At 36.5% G+C, this 19,153-nt stretch overlaps 1 protein-coding gene across 2 annotated transcripts; it reads left to right on the plus strand.

Annotated features, from left to right (window-relative positions):
- Nucleotides 1-742: 742 nt before the first annotated feature.
- LOC149819473 (lipid droplet phospholipase 1-like) lies at nt 743-17,964 on the plus strand. Of its 2 annotated transcripts, none has more exons than XM_089985549.1 (11): nt 743-1,147; nt 2,774-2,841; nt 9,972-10,042; nt 10,144-10,392; nt 10,767-10,930; nt 11,034-11,089; nt 11,174-11,226; nt 11,302-11,422; nt 13,877-13,974; nt 14,461-14,649; nt 17,829-17,964. In XM_089985549.1, the coding sequence occupies exons 1-10, from the start codon at nt 1,020-1,022 to the stop codon at nt 14,530-14,532; spliced, it is 1,080 nt and encodes a 359-aa protein (XP_089841675.1). In that variant the 5' UTR covers nt 743-1,019; the 3' UTR covers nt 14,533-14,649; nt 17,829-17,964. The 2 variants fall into 2 exon arrangements, with proteins under 2 accessions (XP_089841675.1, XP_089841674.1); XM_089985548.1 differs by lacking the exon at nt 17,829-17,964 and adding an exon at nt 15,326-15,548.
- Nucleotides 17,965-19,153: the final 1,189 nt, after the last annotated feature.

The raw sequence follows: 19,153 nt of genomic DNA on the forward strand, positions 1-19,153 counted from the left end.
TTTTCTGACATAAAAGTGGATGGCACTCACTCACCTTTGGCACCATTTTATATTTTGTCTAGATTGAAAAAATATAATAAACATGGTCAATTCACGGCGAAAAAAATAACACAGATGGTCAATTGATTTTTTTTTCAGTTTTACCTTTTTATCATTATAAATATGATCAATTCACGGCTCAAAATATGACAAATATGATCAATTTTTTTTTATTAAACCAATTGTTTAAATTGTCACATTTAAAAGTCAGGCCTAACCCAAGTTGTTGCTTGAAGAAATCAGATATCATGATTTTGGCTAAAAAGAAAAAGCAAAACCATAAAAAAAACTTGGGCTTCACAACTGACAGGCCCTGTTCTCAAGATTCACGGTGATCATGTGCTTAATGCACAAATAATCATATTGCACCTGATCTTTTCACATTTTCAAATTCACCGTCAGTTGTAGTATTGTTTGCCTGACCTAAGCTTTATATGTTAAAAAAATTATTTTTAATTGCTGTTCATTGTAATTAAGCAAAATTTCATTAAGCAAAAATTTCAAGCCCCAAGAGAAATGTGAGAGAGATTAGCAGTTTTGAACCACGAAACCCAACCTTCAGTGGGTCGCACTTGTACTGAGCTACAGTACAGTGGGTGGGATTTGCGGTTGTAAACGCTGGATGAGATTCCCAGCGTTTTTGGGGATCCGCTATCGAAAGATGCGGTCGTTCGGTATTTATATAGAAAAAAAGAGATAAAGATGAGGTTGTGCTTCTCCCAACCGAAACTAGCTGTCGTTCCCGTCCCTCTTCCTATTTCCCGAGCTATCAATTATCATAAAAGCAAAATTATAACAAAAACCAGTAATTCTTTTTTGTTTTCAAAGTTGTTGAGCAATTACTCGATAAGGTTTACGTAAGGATTAAGTTTTCAAGAAGGTACTCGAACTGCTTCTTCTTCTTCCTGCTCCTCTTTGGGTGGTGCTGCTTCTCTATTCACTCTGGCTTTTGGCTGTGGCGAATTGGGAGAATCGCGGGAATGACGGAGGTGAGCAACGGCGACGGCTTCTGCACCAACGTCGTGAATGGTGGCTCCGACGTCCGAACATCGTTGGCGTTGGGCGTGCCTGATCACCTCGTCGTGATGGTCAATGGGATCTTAGGAAGGTGAGAAAGAGAAACCTCATTGGATTCTTATTCATCGATTTTGCTTTTGCAATGGAAGCAGTTTTTTTGCATTTTTTTTCTTTTGTTATTTTTTTCCCGTGGAGAATTTTTTTTTTTTACTTTTTTTTTTCTGTTTTTGTTTCTCGTGGTTATTTTGGTTCTCGCGAGGAAATTGGGTTTTCCCGACGTTTTTGTTTTATTATAGGGATTTGATTTCAATGGTTTTGTGTTATATTAAATTTTTTGATATTGGGAAACAGCGATTGATATTCAAATTTCAATTCTGGCCTTCTGGATTCAGGCCGAATTTTATTTTGAAATTTTCTTTTCTTTCGGTTTGGAACATACGAAATTAAGGCTGTTGTGCGTACTTTTTGGGTTGGAATCAATTCTCATTTCGGGATTTTTTCATCGTTTAATTTGGTAGGGAGGTGAGATACTGTAAGATCATGAAGTTAGGATTTGAACTGTTCTGTTTTTATTCACGCTGAAATCCACAGATGGTAGCTTTGTTTTACATATGATAGTTGGGTGCGTTTTGAATTGTAGTTTGCGATCGTTGGTTGTGAGACGTTGAAGACCTTCTGGTTTACAAAATCCTATTTGCTTTTGATTTCGAAGTTAGAGGAGATGCAGCAACATTGTGATCAATTTACATCTTTGATGCCATATTGTGAAGGATTGAACTAACTTTATGCTAGTAGGAGACAGCAATTTATTAGTACTCGAGAACCCATTTTCGATCAATACCTACCGGAATTAGTCAAAAGAGGGCTAGCTAAAATTTTCTTAAGGGTATTAGTATTTTAATTTGCTGCCAAAGTATTATCGTATCTATTTGAGGTGGGTGGGTGTTCAGCTTCAAGGCATTCAATACTTGGAAAGTGTTGTGTTAATACGCTTCATCCTTTAGGAATCAAATGGCTTGATGATTAGAATCTTGTGTATAATAATGCACATAAATACCCTTGTTATTTCTTAGAGTCATCAGCATTATGGTGTAATGATTTGTCCGATTGTTTTCTTTCCTTCTCACAGGCTTTATTGCTCTCTTGGTTTTCTCTTTGCAGCATTGGGATTGCTGAATGAGTGCATTATGCAAAACCTTGTCAGAGAACCATAATCATAAGATCATCATGATAACTTGAAACTGAATAAATGAAGGCAAAAATATTCTGAGTGAGAGTTTGGTATAGATAAGGCTGTTGTAAACTTGTGATTATCATATTGCCAATATTCTTTTTTCTTGGTTAAGATTTTAAGATGATAACCTTAGCGTATGTTAAACACAAGGTGACACTCTGAATCTTACTTCTGTGTTACTTAACAACGATTTTTGGAGTCTGCAATTGGGGTTAATAATTCATATTAAGCATTTTGTCAAAGTAATATAAGAGATGCTATAGTCATAGTTTTGCCAGGCTTTGTCTCTCAAGTAATAAAAAATTGTTCTTCACTTCCAATGTCTTTTCTTGTTTCCTTTGTGCATTGCAGGTACTATTGCCCTTTCCATTGTCATTCCGGAGATGGTATCATCCATCTTAAGTGTTCACCTTAGGGTAGCGTATATAATTTTTTCTGTTAAAGATTAGAAGCTGGTTTTACGCATTTTGTTCTTTATTGCAGTGTGACTGATTGGAAGTTTGCTGCTGAAAAATTTGTTCGGATGCTTCCAGATAAAGTAGTTGTTCATTGTAAGTCTTGATCTTCTGGTTGTCATCTTCCCTGTAAATATTAAGAATTCTTATGGCATGTTAATGATAAATAACTGAAGGAAAACACCTTAGAGTGATTCTTGTATATTTCTTCTTCTTTGTTATGCACTTTTTCACAGTGTCCCTGTGCTTCCTTACACGATTTTATTGTTTTGTGTCCTTACAATCTATGACTGTTTTTCTAATGGTATCTTCACATGATTGATGCACATAATAAGAATAGTTCCATGTTCTTACACTCACTTTTTTTTAATTGTGCCTTGACTTGATTGATGCTTGCAAGAGTGTGATAGAAGGAACTGAAAATAATAATATATGCTGAAATTTTTTAGCACAAAGGTGTTGTTTAGTAGAGGATACAAGCTGTGGCATAGACGATGTTCTGATTTACACGAGAAATTTTGGAAGGTTCCTAAAAGCAAATATAGTTTCACAATATTAAGTGAAAGTAGATTATATTGAATATATCTTAAGCACATGATGAGTATATTTTAGGTTAATATTGTCTATGAAAACTTTGTAGCAGCCTTTTAAGGAGGTATAAAAGGTTGTCGATTCACTGACGTTATTCATATGCTTCTGTAATGAAATAGCGGAAAAATATAAAACCAATGCCACTAAGGGCTTACAAGATCACAATTACAATGTACACAAGCACAAGTCCACTAAGGGATAATACAATATCCAAAAAAGGGCAACACAAAAGGATAAAAAATATATTCAATTTATTGAGTAAATGCTTTAATAAAAGCATAAGGGAATAGGACGCAAGCACCCCTATTTATACAACAAAAAGAGAGTGGGAGGCCATTGGGGTCTCCCACATAGAGACATTGGGAGCCCCCAATAGTCACATTTGTGACCATTGGAGAGCCCTAACGTCTCTATGGTCTTATGACCATAGAGCCCTCAATGGCTTTATTAATTACAAAACAAAAATAAAAGAAATAATTGTTTTATAAAGACAATTATTTATTACATATGTGAAAAGACAGAAATGCTCCTAATAGGCATTAGCTATTACAAAATGAATATATATATATATATATACATATATTTTAACACCCCCCTCAAACTTACGGTGAAGTGACCGAAAGTTTGCTAAGGAGAAAAAAAATTGAGGTGCAAGAAGAGTTTTGGTGAAGAAATTGATGAGTTGATATTCGGATGTGACATATAACAATATAATACTTCCTCTTAGGTACTCATCATGTATATAATGACAATCCATCTCTATGTGCTTTTTTTGCTCATGGAAGGTGTGGTTACTTGTAATGTAGATTGCACTCTTATTGTCACAACACATCTTCAAGGGTTTTGAAATGATGGCACCCATATCTTTGAGAAGACTTTTTAGCTACACAATATAAGCTCTTGCACACATCTTCAAGACTTTTTAGTCACACATCTTCAAGGGTTTTGAAATGTGACATATAAGCTCCATTGTGATTGTATCCATTGCACGATATACCGCTTTTGTTGAAGATAATGATATTTTTTGCTGCTTCTTGCACCTCCATGATATTAGGGAATCTCCTAAAAAGATAAAAAAACCTATGGTTGAGATTCTATCATTGGGATTTCCTTCCCAATCAACATCAGTATAAGCAAACAATTCTAGGGAAGAAGCTAAAGATAAGAAAACTCCATTTGTTATGGTGTTTTGAATATATCTAATAATTCTTAACACAACACTCATGTGCATAGTTGTTGGAGTGACAACATGAATTGCATGAGCTATATCAGGCCTGGTGATTGACAAGTAGGTGAGTGACCCGATCAATTGACGATAAGATATAGGATCTTTAAGGAGAGTTCCATGTTCAAGTCTTAACTTAGCATTGATCATTTTAGGTTTATACCTTTTTGTCATATGATATGTCAGACTTAGCACAAATATTAGCAACAAGCTTCATTTGATACAAAATGTATCCTCTAGGAGAGTAAGCAACTTCAATGCCTAGGAAATATTTCAAAAAACCCAAGTCAGACATGTTAAATTTTTTTTAAAACATTTTTAATATCAATAACTCCCTGCTTGTCACTCCTAATGATTATCATATCATCTACATAAAGTAGAAGTATGATCACTTTAAAACCTGTACTTTTAACAAAAAGAGCAGTGTCAATATAGCAGGAGTGAAAACATAAAAGAAACATAACATTGCTAAATCTATTATACTAGGCTTTTGGAGCATGTTTAAGACCATACAAGGCTTTTTTAAGTCTAAGATTTTTTCTATTTTCAATATTAAATCACAGCGAAGGATTCATATCGACCCCTTCATTTAATTCCTTATTAAGAAAATCATTTTTAACATCAAGTTGATATATGGGCAATTTTTTAATGGATCCTAACACTGGTCATCCTAGCTACTGGTGCAAAGGTTTCCTCATAATCAATTCTATATTCCTAAGAATATCCCTTGATGACTAACCTAGTTTATATCTTTCTAGGGTCCCATCACTCTTGGTTTTAACCTTAAACACCCATCTACATTATGTAACTTTCTTTCCTAAGGCTAACAAAATTATTTCTCAAGTTTTTGCCTTTTTGAGGGCATCTAATTCTACATTCGTTGCTTCAACCCATTGTGAAAGATTTTTAGCTTCATTATAATGTGATGGTTTAAAGTAGGAATGTGCAAGGCTATCAAACAAGATTTATAATTTTGTGTCAAAGAATCATATGATACAAACCTACTAGGAGGAATAGAGACACAATTTGATCTTTTAAGTGGAGTTTCTTTTATAGAGGAGTCATAAGTATATTTTTCTAAGGTACTTAGAGGGTTTCTTTGCTCACGCCGGGTATACACCTATGTCACAGGGATTTGGCTAGCAGGATGCCGCACCCGCGTCGACGCGACTCGATGCGGGTGCGGTCAACCCGATCCTGGGTGCGTTGACCGCACCCAGGATCATTTCAGACCATTTTTGTTTGGATTTTTAAAAAAAAAAAATTGCCCTACAAAATGGGCTGCAGAATTAAAAAAAAAATAATTTATGGACAGCTGCTTGCTGCTGCTGCTCTTGTTTTATAAAGGGGCACTTGTGTCCACAACATCTGACGAGCTTTATTGGCATCCCATGCTATTCCTGCCTCCAAACGATTAATTCACAGCGTTGGAAAACATACTGTTAACTTGGAAATGATGATCCATCTTCCTCAAAAATTAAAACCAAAATTCAAGAGCCTTTGGAAGTCTTTATGCTTCAACCAACCAAATCCTTTTTCATCAAGGATTTTCTCTCTCCATAATAAATGATAATGATGGTGGTAGAGTAGAGCCATTTGGTGGCTATTAGTATTCACTTTTCTCCTGACGAGGTGCTCTAGCCGTAGCCTTGTGTAGACATCTCTTTTCCACATGTCAAATCCAATAAATTTCTTTTAGCTGTCATCTGTGTGCAACTGTATATAAAATGAAATTTGAAGAACCCTAGGCAGTGGCGTCGTAGGCCTCGTGAAGACTCTCTCTCCAACAAACCACGTCAAACTTTTCGCTTATATTTTTTTTCGTGAAGACCAGGGAGTTTCAGACATGATTGAATCATGACAGTCAGCAGAACGCAGCAGGTTGGGTCGATCAGATTGCCAATCCTTTCGGTTCATCAATTTTGTCCCGTTGAGCTAAAGTACACAACAAGTAGAACGTGGGTAACAAGTCTTCACCCCGACCCCCTTCTATATATATATATATATATTTTACATTTTTGCCCCTGCCGCACCCCCGCACTCGGGTTTTTTGGAAGTGCCGAATCCCCGCACCCGCACCCGCTCCCGCACCCATGTGACATAGGTATACACTTATATTGGTTTATCAATAATATTATCATTACTTGATTCAACATTAGAATGCCTATCATTATCGCCATTATTGCCAAAAGAATTATCATTCGAAGAAACATTACAAGAGATTAATTCTTCTTGTAGTAAGAAATCAAATAATAAGTTAATTTACTTCCTCTTTTTCCTTAGTCATCTCAAGTCCATTTTTGTTTTCTAAAAAAGTCATATCCATATAAACATAAAGTTTGTTATTCTTAGAGTCAAAACATTTAAAACCTTTTTTATTTTCTCCATGACCCATGAAGGCACATTCAATGGCTTTTGGAGATAATTTATCTCTCTTATGCAAAAAGACAACATTTGCAACCGAAGATTCTCAAATGTTTATAATCGGGAGTTCTTTTAAATAGATTTTCATATAGAGAAACATTTTGAAGAGATGATAAGGACATTCTATTTATCAAATAAGTTGATGTTAGATCAGCCTTGACCCCAAAACTCTTTGGAATATTTTTAGAGATAAGTCAGGTCCTAGTGGTTTCCATAATATGTCTGTGTTTTCTTTCGGCTAGTCCGTTTTGTTGAGGAGTTATTGTACAATATTTTTTATGACAAATCTCATTTTGTTTTAAATAATTTTGAAATTCATTTGATAGGTATTCATCACCGAGTTGAATCTAAGGATGAAAATATTGCTTTGAAATTGATTTTTAATAATCATATAAAATTTTTTAAAGTAAGAAAACACATCGGATTTGAGATTAAGAAAGTAAATTCATACATATTTAGTGAAATCATCGATAAATATAATATAATATGAGTATCCTCCTTTTGATATGATTGAAGAAGGCCTCCAAACATCTGAGTGTACTAATTCAAAAGGCCTGTTAGCGACAAATGTTCTATTTGAAAATAAAATAGCTTTCATTTTTTTAAAAATATAATCTTTGTAAATTAAATCTTTATCATTACAAAAAAATTTTCCAAAAGGAAAAATATACATATTTGAATAACTTGGATGTCCAAGTCTTTTGTGCCAAATTTCAACGTCTTTATTTTGGATATAATTACAAAATGATTGAGGAAAGATTCAAAGAGTCCATGAAGTAGAGATCTCTTCTCCTATGATCTTGCCCAATCCGCTTTTCAGACTGAAGATCCTACATGAAGCAACTCTTAGATGAGAAGGAGATTTCACATTCATGATCGGCTATTTGAGAAACCGAAAGAAGATTTATATTTAATTTTAATTTTGGAACAACTCTAATTTTTGAAACATAAAATTTTTTAGAAGAATCTAAAGTTTCAATACTTTTAATTTACAAGGATGTTCCATCAGTGGTGGAGACATAGGAATTTTTTGAATTAGTGCATAAATAAGATAGACAATTTTTATGTGGAGTCCTATGAAAAGAAGCTCTCAAGTCAAGGATCGAAGAACACATACCGGGAGGAGTGGATGATGTCATTAAGGGCTCCCGAAGTTGATGGAGATTTGAGTAGTTGTTGGAGTGCCTCTGATAGTTGAGTAAGTGAAAAAGTGTCTCATTTTCTCGTGAATTCTTCTTTCTTTGGTGTGGTCTCCTCAATAAAAGCTACCTTGTTTTTGGAGATCTCATTGAGCTTTCCTATATCCACCATTATAGTTATTTTGTCTCCCAAAGTATGGAGGCTTATAAGATTTCACATGTTGCCAGGTTTAGAGATGACTAACACTTCATCTCTCCCTTTAACCATACCAAAACGAGTTTACTCTTGACAAACCTCAGCAACCACATCTTCTAAGGGAAGAGGTTTAGATCTATGAAGTGAGTATCTAAGTTGCTCAAATTCCGGCTTAAGCTCATGTAAAAATTAGAAAAAATATTCTTTTTTCATTTGTTCTCTTCTTAGTTCCACATCTTCACTAGCAATCCATTTGGGTTAAAAATAGTTAGTTCGTCCCATAGTGGACCTAGATAACTAAAATAATCACGAACATTCATTTCACTTTGTTTAATGGTTCATATTTTTCTTGCAAAGAAAAATTATCTTGCAAGGTGTTTTTAGGTATACATACCTTTCTTAAAGAGCAATTTGACAATGTTGGTACATATCTTAAGTTCAACATTATTCATAAACCATGCAAGAAACTTAGCATGGTTACTTTCCTAAGAGTTGCGGATGCCCACACTATATAGTTGAAGCCATTTAGCTTGAAGAATAGATCGATCTTTTGTTAATGTTCCATCTTGAGTGATAGAAGAGAAAGAGAAAAAAAAAACAAAGAGCGTAGAAGAATATTTTCACGTGAGTCACCACGAGCAACACAAACACTTGATGATGCTTCCCACAAGACCAAGAGCACTATGACTCTGATACCATGTAATGAAATAGCGAAAAAATATAGAACCAATGCCGCTAAGGGCTTACAAGATCACAATCACAATGTGCACAAGCACAAGTCTACTAAGGGACAATACAATAGCAAACAAAGGACAACACAAAAGGGTAAAAAATAGATTCAATTTATTGAGTAAATGCTTTAGTAAATGCATAAGGGAATAAGGGAGAAACACCCCTATTTAGTATTTATACAACAAAAAGAGAGAGTGGGAGGCCGTTGTGACCTCCCACATAGAGACGTTGGGATCCCCCAACGGTCACACAAACATCTCTAAGGTCTTATGCCCGTAGAGCCCTCAATGGCTTTATTAATTACAAAACAAAAATAAAAGAAATAAAAAAAACTATTTTATAAAAACAGTTATTTATTACATATGTTAAAAGACAAAAATGCCCCTAATGGGCATTAGCTATTACAAAATGAATATATATATACATATGAATATATATGTATATATGTATGAATATGTATATATGTATTCATACATATATTTTAACAGCTTCACCTAGCCTTACTGACCTGACATGAACCAGCGTTACTTCATGGACATAGCCAGACATAAGGGCATAGTCAATGCCATATGCATGATTTAATTATTCCTTTTCTTCTTATTGATCTGTCTTAAATTTATTGTTCATTCTTTTAATTGGCATTTTTGTGTTCATACCTTTTTAGTGATGATGATTTTTGACTTCAGATATTATAATCATAGAACAGGAATTCAGAGTCCTGTCTAATTAAACTGATGAAGCTTTCCCACATTTTACTTCTCATGCTATAACTTTTCTATTGTCTTTGTCATATATGCCTACATTCATGTCCACACGGCATGGACAACATTGGCATTGAGATGTTTATTCAGTGGCTAATAAAAGCAAATCTATTTTTTCCAGCTTTGATCTTAGGTGTTCTACATTCAATACCATGCAGGTAGTGAAAGAAATGTCTCCACATTGACCTTAGATGGTATTGATGTGATGGGGGAACGTTTAGCAGAAGAGGTTTGTTTCCTTTTAAAGATATTTCGTGAATAAGTTTAGTGACTCATTCTTATAATGTGGTTATTTTATCTTTGACAAAGTACAGTGTGCGTAATTGTTAGGTACAAGAAGTAATTATGCAAATGCCTGATGTTCGCAAGATTTCCTTTATTGCACATTCCATGGGAGGGCTAGTTGCTAGGTATGCTATTGGCAGGCTATACCAGCCCCCATCATCAGAGAAAGGCACTCAAGATGTTTCCCTTATTGGTGCACAAGATAAAGATTTACGAGGCACAATATCTGGTTTAGAAGCAATGAATTTTATCACAGTTGCAACACCTCATCTTGGTTCAAGGGGTAACAAGCAGGTATTGATCTCAAGTTCTCGGAAAAGTTAATTACACCAATCTTGCAGTGTGCACTTTTAATATAAACTTGGTTTTTTCTTTTTCTTTTTTTTTCTCACTGAATGTTGTGATAGTACAATATGTTGCATGTGCATATGAAGACATGCTTTTATTTGGTTTGTTCCTACGAATTCTTAACCTATTAGTTGTGCCTTGTACGTGACATGGATGTGGTTGCCAGTTTCAAAACACATTGAGGCTGAAGAAACTAAATGATGAGGCATTGTTGTCTTTGTTTCTTTATGAAATCGTCAATCACTTTTGTGTTCAATGCGACTACCGCTAGACGTACTTTTGCATTGAAATATCCCATCTTACTTTGTTTCTGTTCACAGGTTCCATTTCTTTTTGGTGTTGCTATGTTTGAAAAAGCAGCTTCTCGTTTCAGTCATTGGATCTTTGGGAGAACCGGCAGGCATCTTTTTCTTACTGATAATGAAGAAGGGGAACTGCCATTACTCCAACGCATGCTGACAGACTGTGATGTCCTGTATTTCATGTGTGATATTATGTCTTATGTGGAACCTATAATAGATATTGCATCTTTTGGAGGATCCCGCTATCAAAAGATTATATATATGATTAGTTACTCAATAATGCAGGTCAGCATTACGGGCATTTCGACGACGAGTAGCATATGCTAATGTTAGCTATGATCGTATCCTTTTTGTCCATCTTTCTGATACGTCTTTCCATTCAGAGTTCTAAGACTTATTTTTGTCCTTAACAGAATGCAACTAAGATATTGTAGGCTGGAGAACTGCATCAATCAGACGTAGTCATGAATTGCCTGAGGTTTCCTATTATCTACTTATCCTTTTAATTATATTTTTCTGTTTTAAGTCTCAATGTATAATTTTATGGACACAGTGGGAGGATTCACCAAATGAGAGGTATCCGCATATTGTACATGAAGAAGTTGTGAAGGAGGGAGATGTAGAGCAATGTGAACTGTCTTCAGTCATGGATGAAGGACTTGATGTGCTGGAAGGTTGGTTTCTTCACGTAGACATTTACTATTGAACAGCACATGTGCTGCATTTTTATTGAGTGTACATTCTTGATTTTTTTAATTTGTTATTAACAGTAGAATCCTATCCTAAAGTGTAATCTGGTCATTCACGGGATCTTTGAAAAATTAATTGTATGTGGGTCAGTGAATGTTGGGCCTCTTGTCATGCTAATTATTGCCATCACATCATTAAATCTTATCCCAACTGCATTGCGTGAGCTTTACCAGACTTTTCTCCTTTCCTATTTAGAGCTAAAACCTGTCGCACCGACAAGCTTTTAAATGTGTCCTTAACAGTCTTCCTCCAATTCTTCATTGGTTCTCAACAACAACAACAAACAACAACAACTACGCCTTCATCCCAAAACAATTGGGGTCAGCGATATGAACCAAAAAAGAAATTCATTTTGGGTCTTCCACATGAATCCTATTCCTCCAATCATTTCTATCCAATGCCATGTCCTCGGTGAGGTTCAAAGCATTCATATCCTTTCCTATCATCTCCATCCAAGTCTTCCGAGGCCTACTCCGACCTCTTTTAACTAATATATTTTCCCATTTCTCCAACCTTCTAACTGGAGCATCATTAGGCCTTCGCCGAATATGTCCAAACCACCGTAAACGATTCTCTCGCATCTTATTTTTAATGGGTGCAACACCTACCTTCTTATGTATCTCCTCGTTCTGAATCTTATCTTTTATTTTATTTCCACACATCCATCTAAACATCCGCATCTCAGCTACTCATTTTTTGAATATGATGTCTCTTGGCAGCCCAACATTCCGTACCATATAGTAAAGCGGTTCTAATAGTCGTCCTATAAAACTTTCCCTTCAACCGCAATGGCATTCTACGATCGCACAACACGCCAGTTGCACTTTTCCATTTCATCCACCCAACCTTTATCCTATGATTTACATCTCCATCAATTTCTCCATACTTTTGAATGATGGATCCCAAATATTTGAAATAATCATTCACCGATATTTCTTGCTCACCAAGCTTCACTACACTCCCATCACTACTTCGTTGCTTACTAAACTGACATTCCATATATTCAGTCTTACTCTTACTCAACTTAAAACCTCTAGCTTCCAATGTCTGTCTCCATAATTCTAACTTAGCATTAACCCCAACTCTAGACTCATCAATCAAAACAATATCATCAGCAAACAACATACACCACGGTACATTTTCTTGAATTGATCTCGTAAGCTCATCCATCACTACGCAAATAGGAATGGGCTTAAAGCAGATCCTTGATGTAACCCAACCATTATCGAAAAATTGGTTGTCACCCCTCCACAAGTGCGGACATTGGTTACTACTCCTTCATACATATCTTTAATTCTACTAATGTACTTGAGAGAAACACCTTTCTTCATCATTGTCCACCAGAGAACGTCCCTAGGTACTCTATCGTATGCCTTCTCTAAATCAATAAAAACCATATGCAAATCTTTGTTCCTCTCTCTATATCTTTCAATAAGTTGTCTAAGAAGATGTATAGCTTCCATAGTTGATCTTTCAGGCATAAAACCAAATTGATTCTCCAATATCATGACAACCTTTTTCAACCTAGACTCAATCACCCTCTCCCAAAGTTTCATAGTATGACTCATGAGTTTTATACCACGATAGTTTGTGCAATCTTGTATATCACCCTTATTCTTATATAAAGGCACCAAAGTACTCTTCCTCCACTCATTAGGCATCTTATTTGTTCACCAAATCAAGTTAAAAAGATTTGTCAACCATTCTAAACCTTTCTCTCCCAAGCATTTCCAAGCCTCGATAGGTATACCATCTGGGCCAACTGCCCTTCTTCATTGATTCTCACCCTGAATAAATTATGATCTATATAAGGATCCGGATATCCCTTTTCTGAGAATTAAGTACTTGAATTGAGTTGGTTTATGAAGAATAAACGCCATCTGATGATCACAATCTGGTAATGATGGGCTTCTCTCGTCAGAAATTGATTTAAACCATAGATGCTGGGTTTTTTTTCGACTACCATATTTCCCATTGCTTTTCTTTAGAAACATGCATTAATGACTCTCATAGTATCTTGGATAAAAGTCTCCATTTTCTCCCATAGGAGTATAAATTACAATACTTGGAAGACTTTCTCCCCATATTTTTTTAAAGCAGATTAGGCTTTCTATATTGGGGAAAGGTCATCAGTCAAATGATTCAGCTGTTAGTTTTATGGTCATTACCAATAAATTTAAGATTGATGAGAGAGAGAGAGAGTCCCTTTTGTCGCTTTAAAAAGGTCATTTTAATTTTGGCCGTTCATCTTGAAGCAGTTTCTGCATCGAGAGAGCATGTATTTAATGACTGGAATCCTAGTTACAGCTCCTTTCTATGTTCATTAGTTAGAAAACTGCTTCTATGGTTTCTTACATAGTTCAACTTTATTATTGCAGACAAATTGGCATATGGGCTCACACGTGTTTCATGGGAACGAGTTGATGTCAGTTTCCATGCTAGCAAGTGGAGGTTTGCTGCCCACAGTCTGATTCAGGTCTCTCTCTCTCTCTTACACACACACACACACACACACACACACACACACACACATATATATATATATATATATATATATATATAGGTTAATCTAACATTAAACTAGTTGGGTTTAACATTAGATGAATTCAATCTTATTAAAATGATTAAAATACGTTTAAAAGAATGATATTTTTAAAAATGCATGGTTACTTTTTTGGGCATTATACGTCTTTTGAACTTGGAGGGAATTGAAAAGTCAAACACCTTTTCCAAAAAAGTAACTTTACGAAGCTATCAAAGTTACCTTCTTGACATAAAAAAGTTATCTGGTATTTTCAAAAAATGCCATTATTTTAAGGGTGTTTTAGTCATTTTCATAAGGTTGAATCCATCTAATGTTAAATACAATTAGTTTATTGTTAGATTAACACTATATATATAAAGTTATTATATTTCCTCAATTGACTTCATATCAGGTTTATATTTTCTGAAATTTTTGTAGGTCAAAATTCCCTATGTGCATTCAGAAGGTGTCGATTGCATAATGCACATGATTGATAATTTCCTTTGTTAGAAGAGTACATATTCGAGATGCTATTTCTTTTCAAGTATACAGATTTATATATGTCAACTGACAAACGATGGGCAAGAAGACTTCAGCCGACTCACTATGCCTTTACATTTTTTCCAGGTAACAGCAATCCTTCGACTTTCTCATGTCTGTTAGTAAGTTAATGAGTGTGGGTTTATAGTGGCAGTGCTGCTTGTGTATGATAGTTTGTCCTTCGATGTTATGTCTTAATAAAAGAGATGAACAAAGGTGAAAAAATTAGGAAACGGATTTGGTTTAAGAATGCTAAAGGAACTGTTTGACATTTTCAAATCAAGATGCTGCCCTTGTTTGATGAGGGAGACAGATCCATTGCTCTTTGTGTATAGCTATATTCAGCCACTTTGTTGGTATTCTTTATATATATATTTACTCAGAGGCGCAGAGAACTAGCTGCGCTGGCTTATCCTGCTATACTTATAGTCTCTGTCCATGTCAGCATAAAACTCTGAGGGTTTAACCCTTGACCCCAAGGAGTCGCTGAGCTTCACTTACGCAGGGGGGTGACGCCCATGGGATTTGAACCTAGACTGCCCGTCAAACGGTCTAGGCCCCATCCCACTACACCATTATATATATATATTTTGAAAGAACACTTTGTTGGTATTCAAACTGGTACTTGAAGCGCTAACACTTTCAGCCATGGATCAAATGCCCAGACGGTAATTCCATAGTCCACCATTGGTTTTAAACATTGGAATGAATTACTTGAAGTTCTTTTCTCAAAATTTAATTGTTTCAGTTTCTTTACTTGCAGGTAAATGGGTAGACTAACATCGTCCGTGTAAACTCTAATATTGTTTGTGACTGGGAGATTGTGGAGACTGAAATCAGTTTCTCGTGTGCATTTTGACTGGTAGTTTATGGTCATTGCAGTAACTTCCATTAATACTTGGTTGCGAGATATGTAAATTTGATAATAAACAATTGTTTGTAGTTGGAAGTTTCTGTATATGCTATAATTATGAAATAATTTGATCCTTGCGCGATGTCCAGTAACTCCTGAAAACAATGACAGTTAATTTTGTGGTCACCCTATACAAGTGGAGAGAGGGTTCCCTACACAGAAGACGTGTCAATGGATCCCTGTTCCCTCAATGATGTGAGGGGGACTGAAGGCTCAGCGGGCATTTTAGCAGAAGTTTTTATCTTATCAATCTACCCTGTGATTCCTGTTGAAGCATATACTTGGGGGTGGGTGCAGGGTGAATGCTTTCAAAATGAGCTCCTCCGTAAGGTCGCCAAGATTTCGTGATCCGCTGCCGAATGTCAATGTGATTGCCAAAGAAACTCCTCATGAACAACTCTAAATGGTAGGTCCCAAGGGAGTTCGGGTCAAGGGTGCTCTTGACGGTGTTACCATCAGGTGCTCTTTAGATGTTCATCTTATGAACGACATCAAAAATGAAGGTTTTTGTGTCATGACCCTAACTCATACTTGTTAAAAAGTGCTAAATTTTTTTTTTAAACATTTGCGAAAACATTCTCAGAGACCCCGAGCTTTTACAGTCATAACCAATTCACAACCACAAGAGAACTTACACTCATTTTTCAAACCAAAATCCCAACTTTATTAATTAAAAGTATAGAGTCTCAAAACATGCGCAAATATATATATAAATGAATCATAATAAGGAGTTGCATTGTTCTTAAGTAAAGTTGTCAAACAGTCGTGTATTACTCGTAGCTTCTCAAATAACAGGTCTCTGCACTGGGCCTCAGAAACTACAAAAAACACACAAATAAAGGTGTTAGAATCAGTGTTGTGAGAGGCGTACGCCTCAATATCTGAAGCGTACGCCTCATAGGCGAAGCGCACGCTCAAGGTATTGAGGCGTTGCATTGAGGCGTTTCATGCTTGAAACGCACGCTTCACTCATGTGAAGCGCACGCCTTAAGTCGAAACGCGCTTCGCTTTAGAGCGTACGCATTTGTGTAGACCACCCCTTTCTTGCCAAAATCCGCCGCCGGGGACACCCCTGGGCAACCCCTAGGTACACTCTGAATCCCCGCTTCCTTTCTCTCACGCTGTTTGCCTGAACCCCCTCACTCTTGAGCCCACCCTGCCTCGAGCCCTCGTCGGAGCCCCGTCTCGCCGGTAGGCTGAATTCGACGAGCACCTCCCCGAGTCCCTGCTTCCACCTCCTTCGCTCGACACCCCATCCGTCCCTGGGCTCCCCCTCGCCGGTCACCTCGCAGGTAACCCCCTCTTCCTGTGTTGTCTTTTCTTCTTCTCGTTCTTCCTCTCCTTCATCCCCTTCTTTTTGCCGGGATCGACGCAAGCAACCTCATTGATGACCCTCGCCGAAGAACCCTGCACATCCATCCCTCTCAGGTGACCTCTCCCCCTCTCTCACTCTGTGTTAGGCTCGCAGGGGAGGGGCGCTGCCCCCTTCCCTGCTTCGTCTCTCTCTGGTTTGCCCTGCTTTTTCGGAAGATCGGCTGGCAGGGGGCAGCACTCCTTGCCACCCCTGCTCTATTCGTAACCCCCCCTCTCCCCCATGGATGTCCTCTTCTTCTTCTTCATCCTTGTCTTCTTTGTCTCCGTTTCTTTTTTAGTAGGCCGGCAGAGGCGACGCCCCCTGCCGCCTGTGTTCGATCGATTCGGCATATTGTCCTATTTCTAATTAAATTAGTTAACATTCTTGGAGGAATCTGTAAACATCAAAATTTGAAAGACTCTTTGATTTCCACTTCCACAAACGAAGTTTAACTTCTTAGGAGGTTTCCCATGCTAGTCATATATTGTTTGAATATCTGAGCATGGGTACTTGCACCTTATGCGCTACATGATACAAATAGACATAAATCTATTATGTGTTATTGATGTAAATGGTACTGGCTCATAATCCTGATATTTGAACTGAATATCTCAACTTGGTACTCAAAGTTCTAGGTCTTGAAGACTCTAAACTCTGACTGAATCATGTTGCAGTTTGAGAACCTAGACTATGTATAAAGCTCTGAGACATCAGCTCAGTACTCAAGTTCAAAAAATTAGATGGCCTATAAAATGCAACTTAAATGAAGTCCAAATTAAAGTCCTTAAATATGCCTTTTGGTTTCTATTGATATGAAACTCATTGCCATGCTATCAACTAGGCTCCACTTGAAGGAAGAATTTCCCTGTTGATACTGAGATTCCAGTGTTTGGACTCAGGCACCTTCTTTTGCATCATGTTACTTGTTTTTCATGGTCATTTTGACCCTACCTTTCCCATGATTATTTGTTGTTCTTCTAACCAAAGCTGGTAGAGCAGGAAGGGAATATGGACACCATACATAGGTGGAAGTCATCATTGACTCTCAAGCAGAGGACTAGTGACACGAGTCAAACTTCAACAGAAATCTGGGAATAGCTAGAGGGAATCATGTTGGAAGCACAAGAAGATATATGAAGTGGAAGTCAGCAGTTCCATCTTTCGTAAAGAGGTCAAATGAGGACAGTATTATTGGAAATTTAGGGAAAAAGTGGCGGAGGATCTTATGGGATGAATCACCCAAGAAGATGCAATTAGTGTATTTTTTAGTGAATCTTTTTTTTTAATTCTTTGTACTCAGCAAAGTATCATTTTCTTATAGCAGCAATTAGCACTGCTGAAGAATTTGAACTTTGCACGTGTATATGGATTTTATTGGAGAGAAACATAATTCTCTTTCACAGCAAATCTATGTACAGAGGACATAAATCCATCCAAATCAGTATTCATGCTTCTCATGAGTTTGTGAAGAGCATAGATTAATGTTTGGCCATGAGCATTCATCTCCTCAGGAACACTTCTGGAAATTGTGGACTCAATAATGCATAGCAGATTGGTGTTGTCTAATATGTTTGTTTTTTGCTCTGATTTGTATTTTCATGGTCCTTGGATGTGATGACAAAGAGCTTCATTGATTCCATGTGTGTTTTGGCTCTTTGATTCATGAATTTTTTCCCCATGAAATACCTCACTGGAGATGTAATTCAGTTCTGTATTTAGTGTTTCGCCAAGTATCTACCATTGATTATGAGTGCAAGGGTTGGGTATTTACATAAGGTTAGTTTATGCAATGTATTAGACTTGAGAGAATCATTTATTATGATAAACAAATACCATCCTTGAATACTTCATTTAACAAGCTCTATGTAATGCAAAATGATCTCTGAACTTTTTTTTGAACGCCTGACCCATGTGTGGTTCATCTTGTCAACTTTAATCTTATAGCTAATTTTCTTAAGTTGAAGCAGGCCATCGACATTTCCCCTCATTTGTTAGCTATAAAACACACACAACAGCATGGAAATTTTGGGATTCTGGATTGACATTATGTCTGGTTTTAAAAAATACTTCCAAAGTTTTTAGCTTTTGTTTTAAGCAAGGCAATTTGAAAATGAGAAAATTGGGAACAACTACAAAATAGAGAAAGTAAGAAGCATTCACCCAAGGCCAAATAGAAAAAAGAACCAATGCTAAGAACTTCAGATTGATGACTTGTTCGCTCCAGTATTTGTGCATAAATTACTCTATGTTGCTTGTTGTATGGCATTTCTTCATGTTTAGCATGTCCAGTTTCTTCTGTGTTATGACAACATTTTGTTTGGAAC

This window comes from Nuphar pumila, chromosome 13 (assembly GCF_984573655.1).
Source record: "Nuphar pumila chromosome 13, dmNupPumi1.hap1.1, whole genome shotgun sequence".
NCBI lineage: Eukaryota > Viridiplantae > Streptophyta > Magnoliopsida > Nymphaeales > Nymphaeaceae > Nuphar > Nuphar pumila.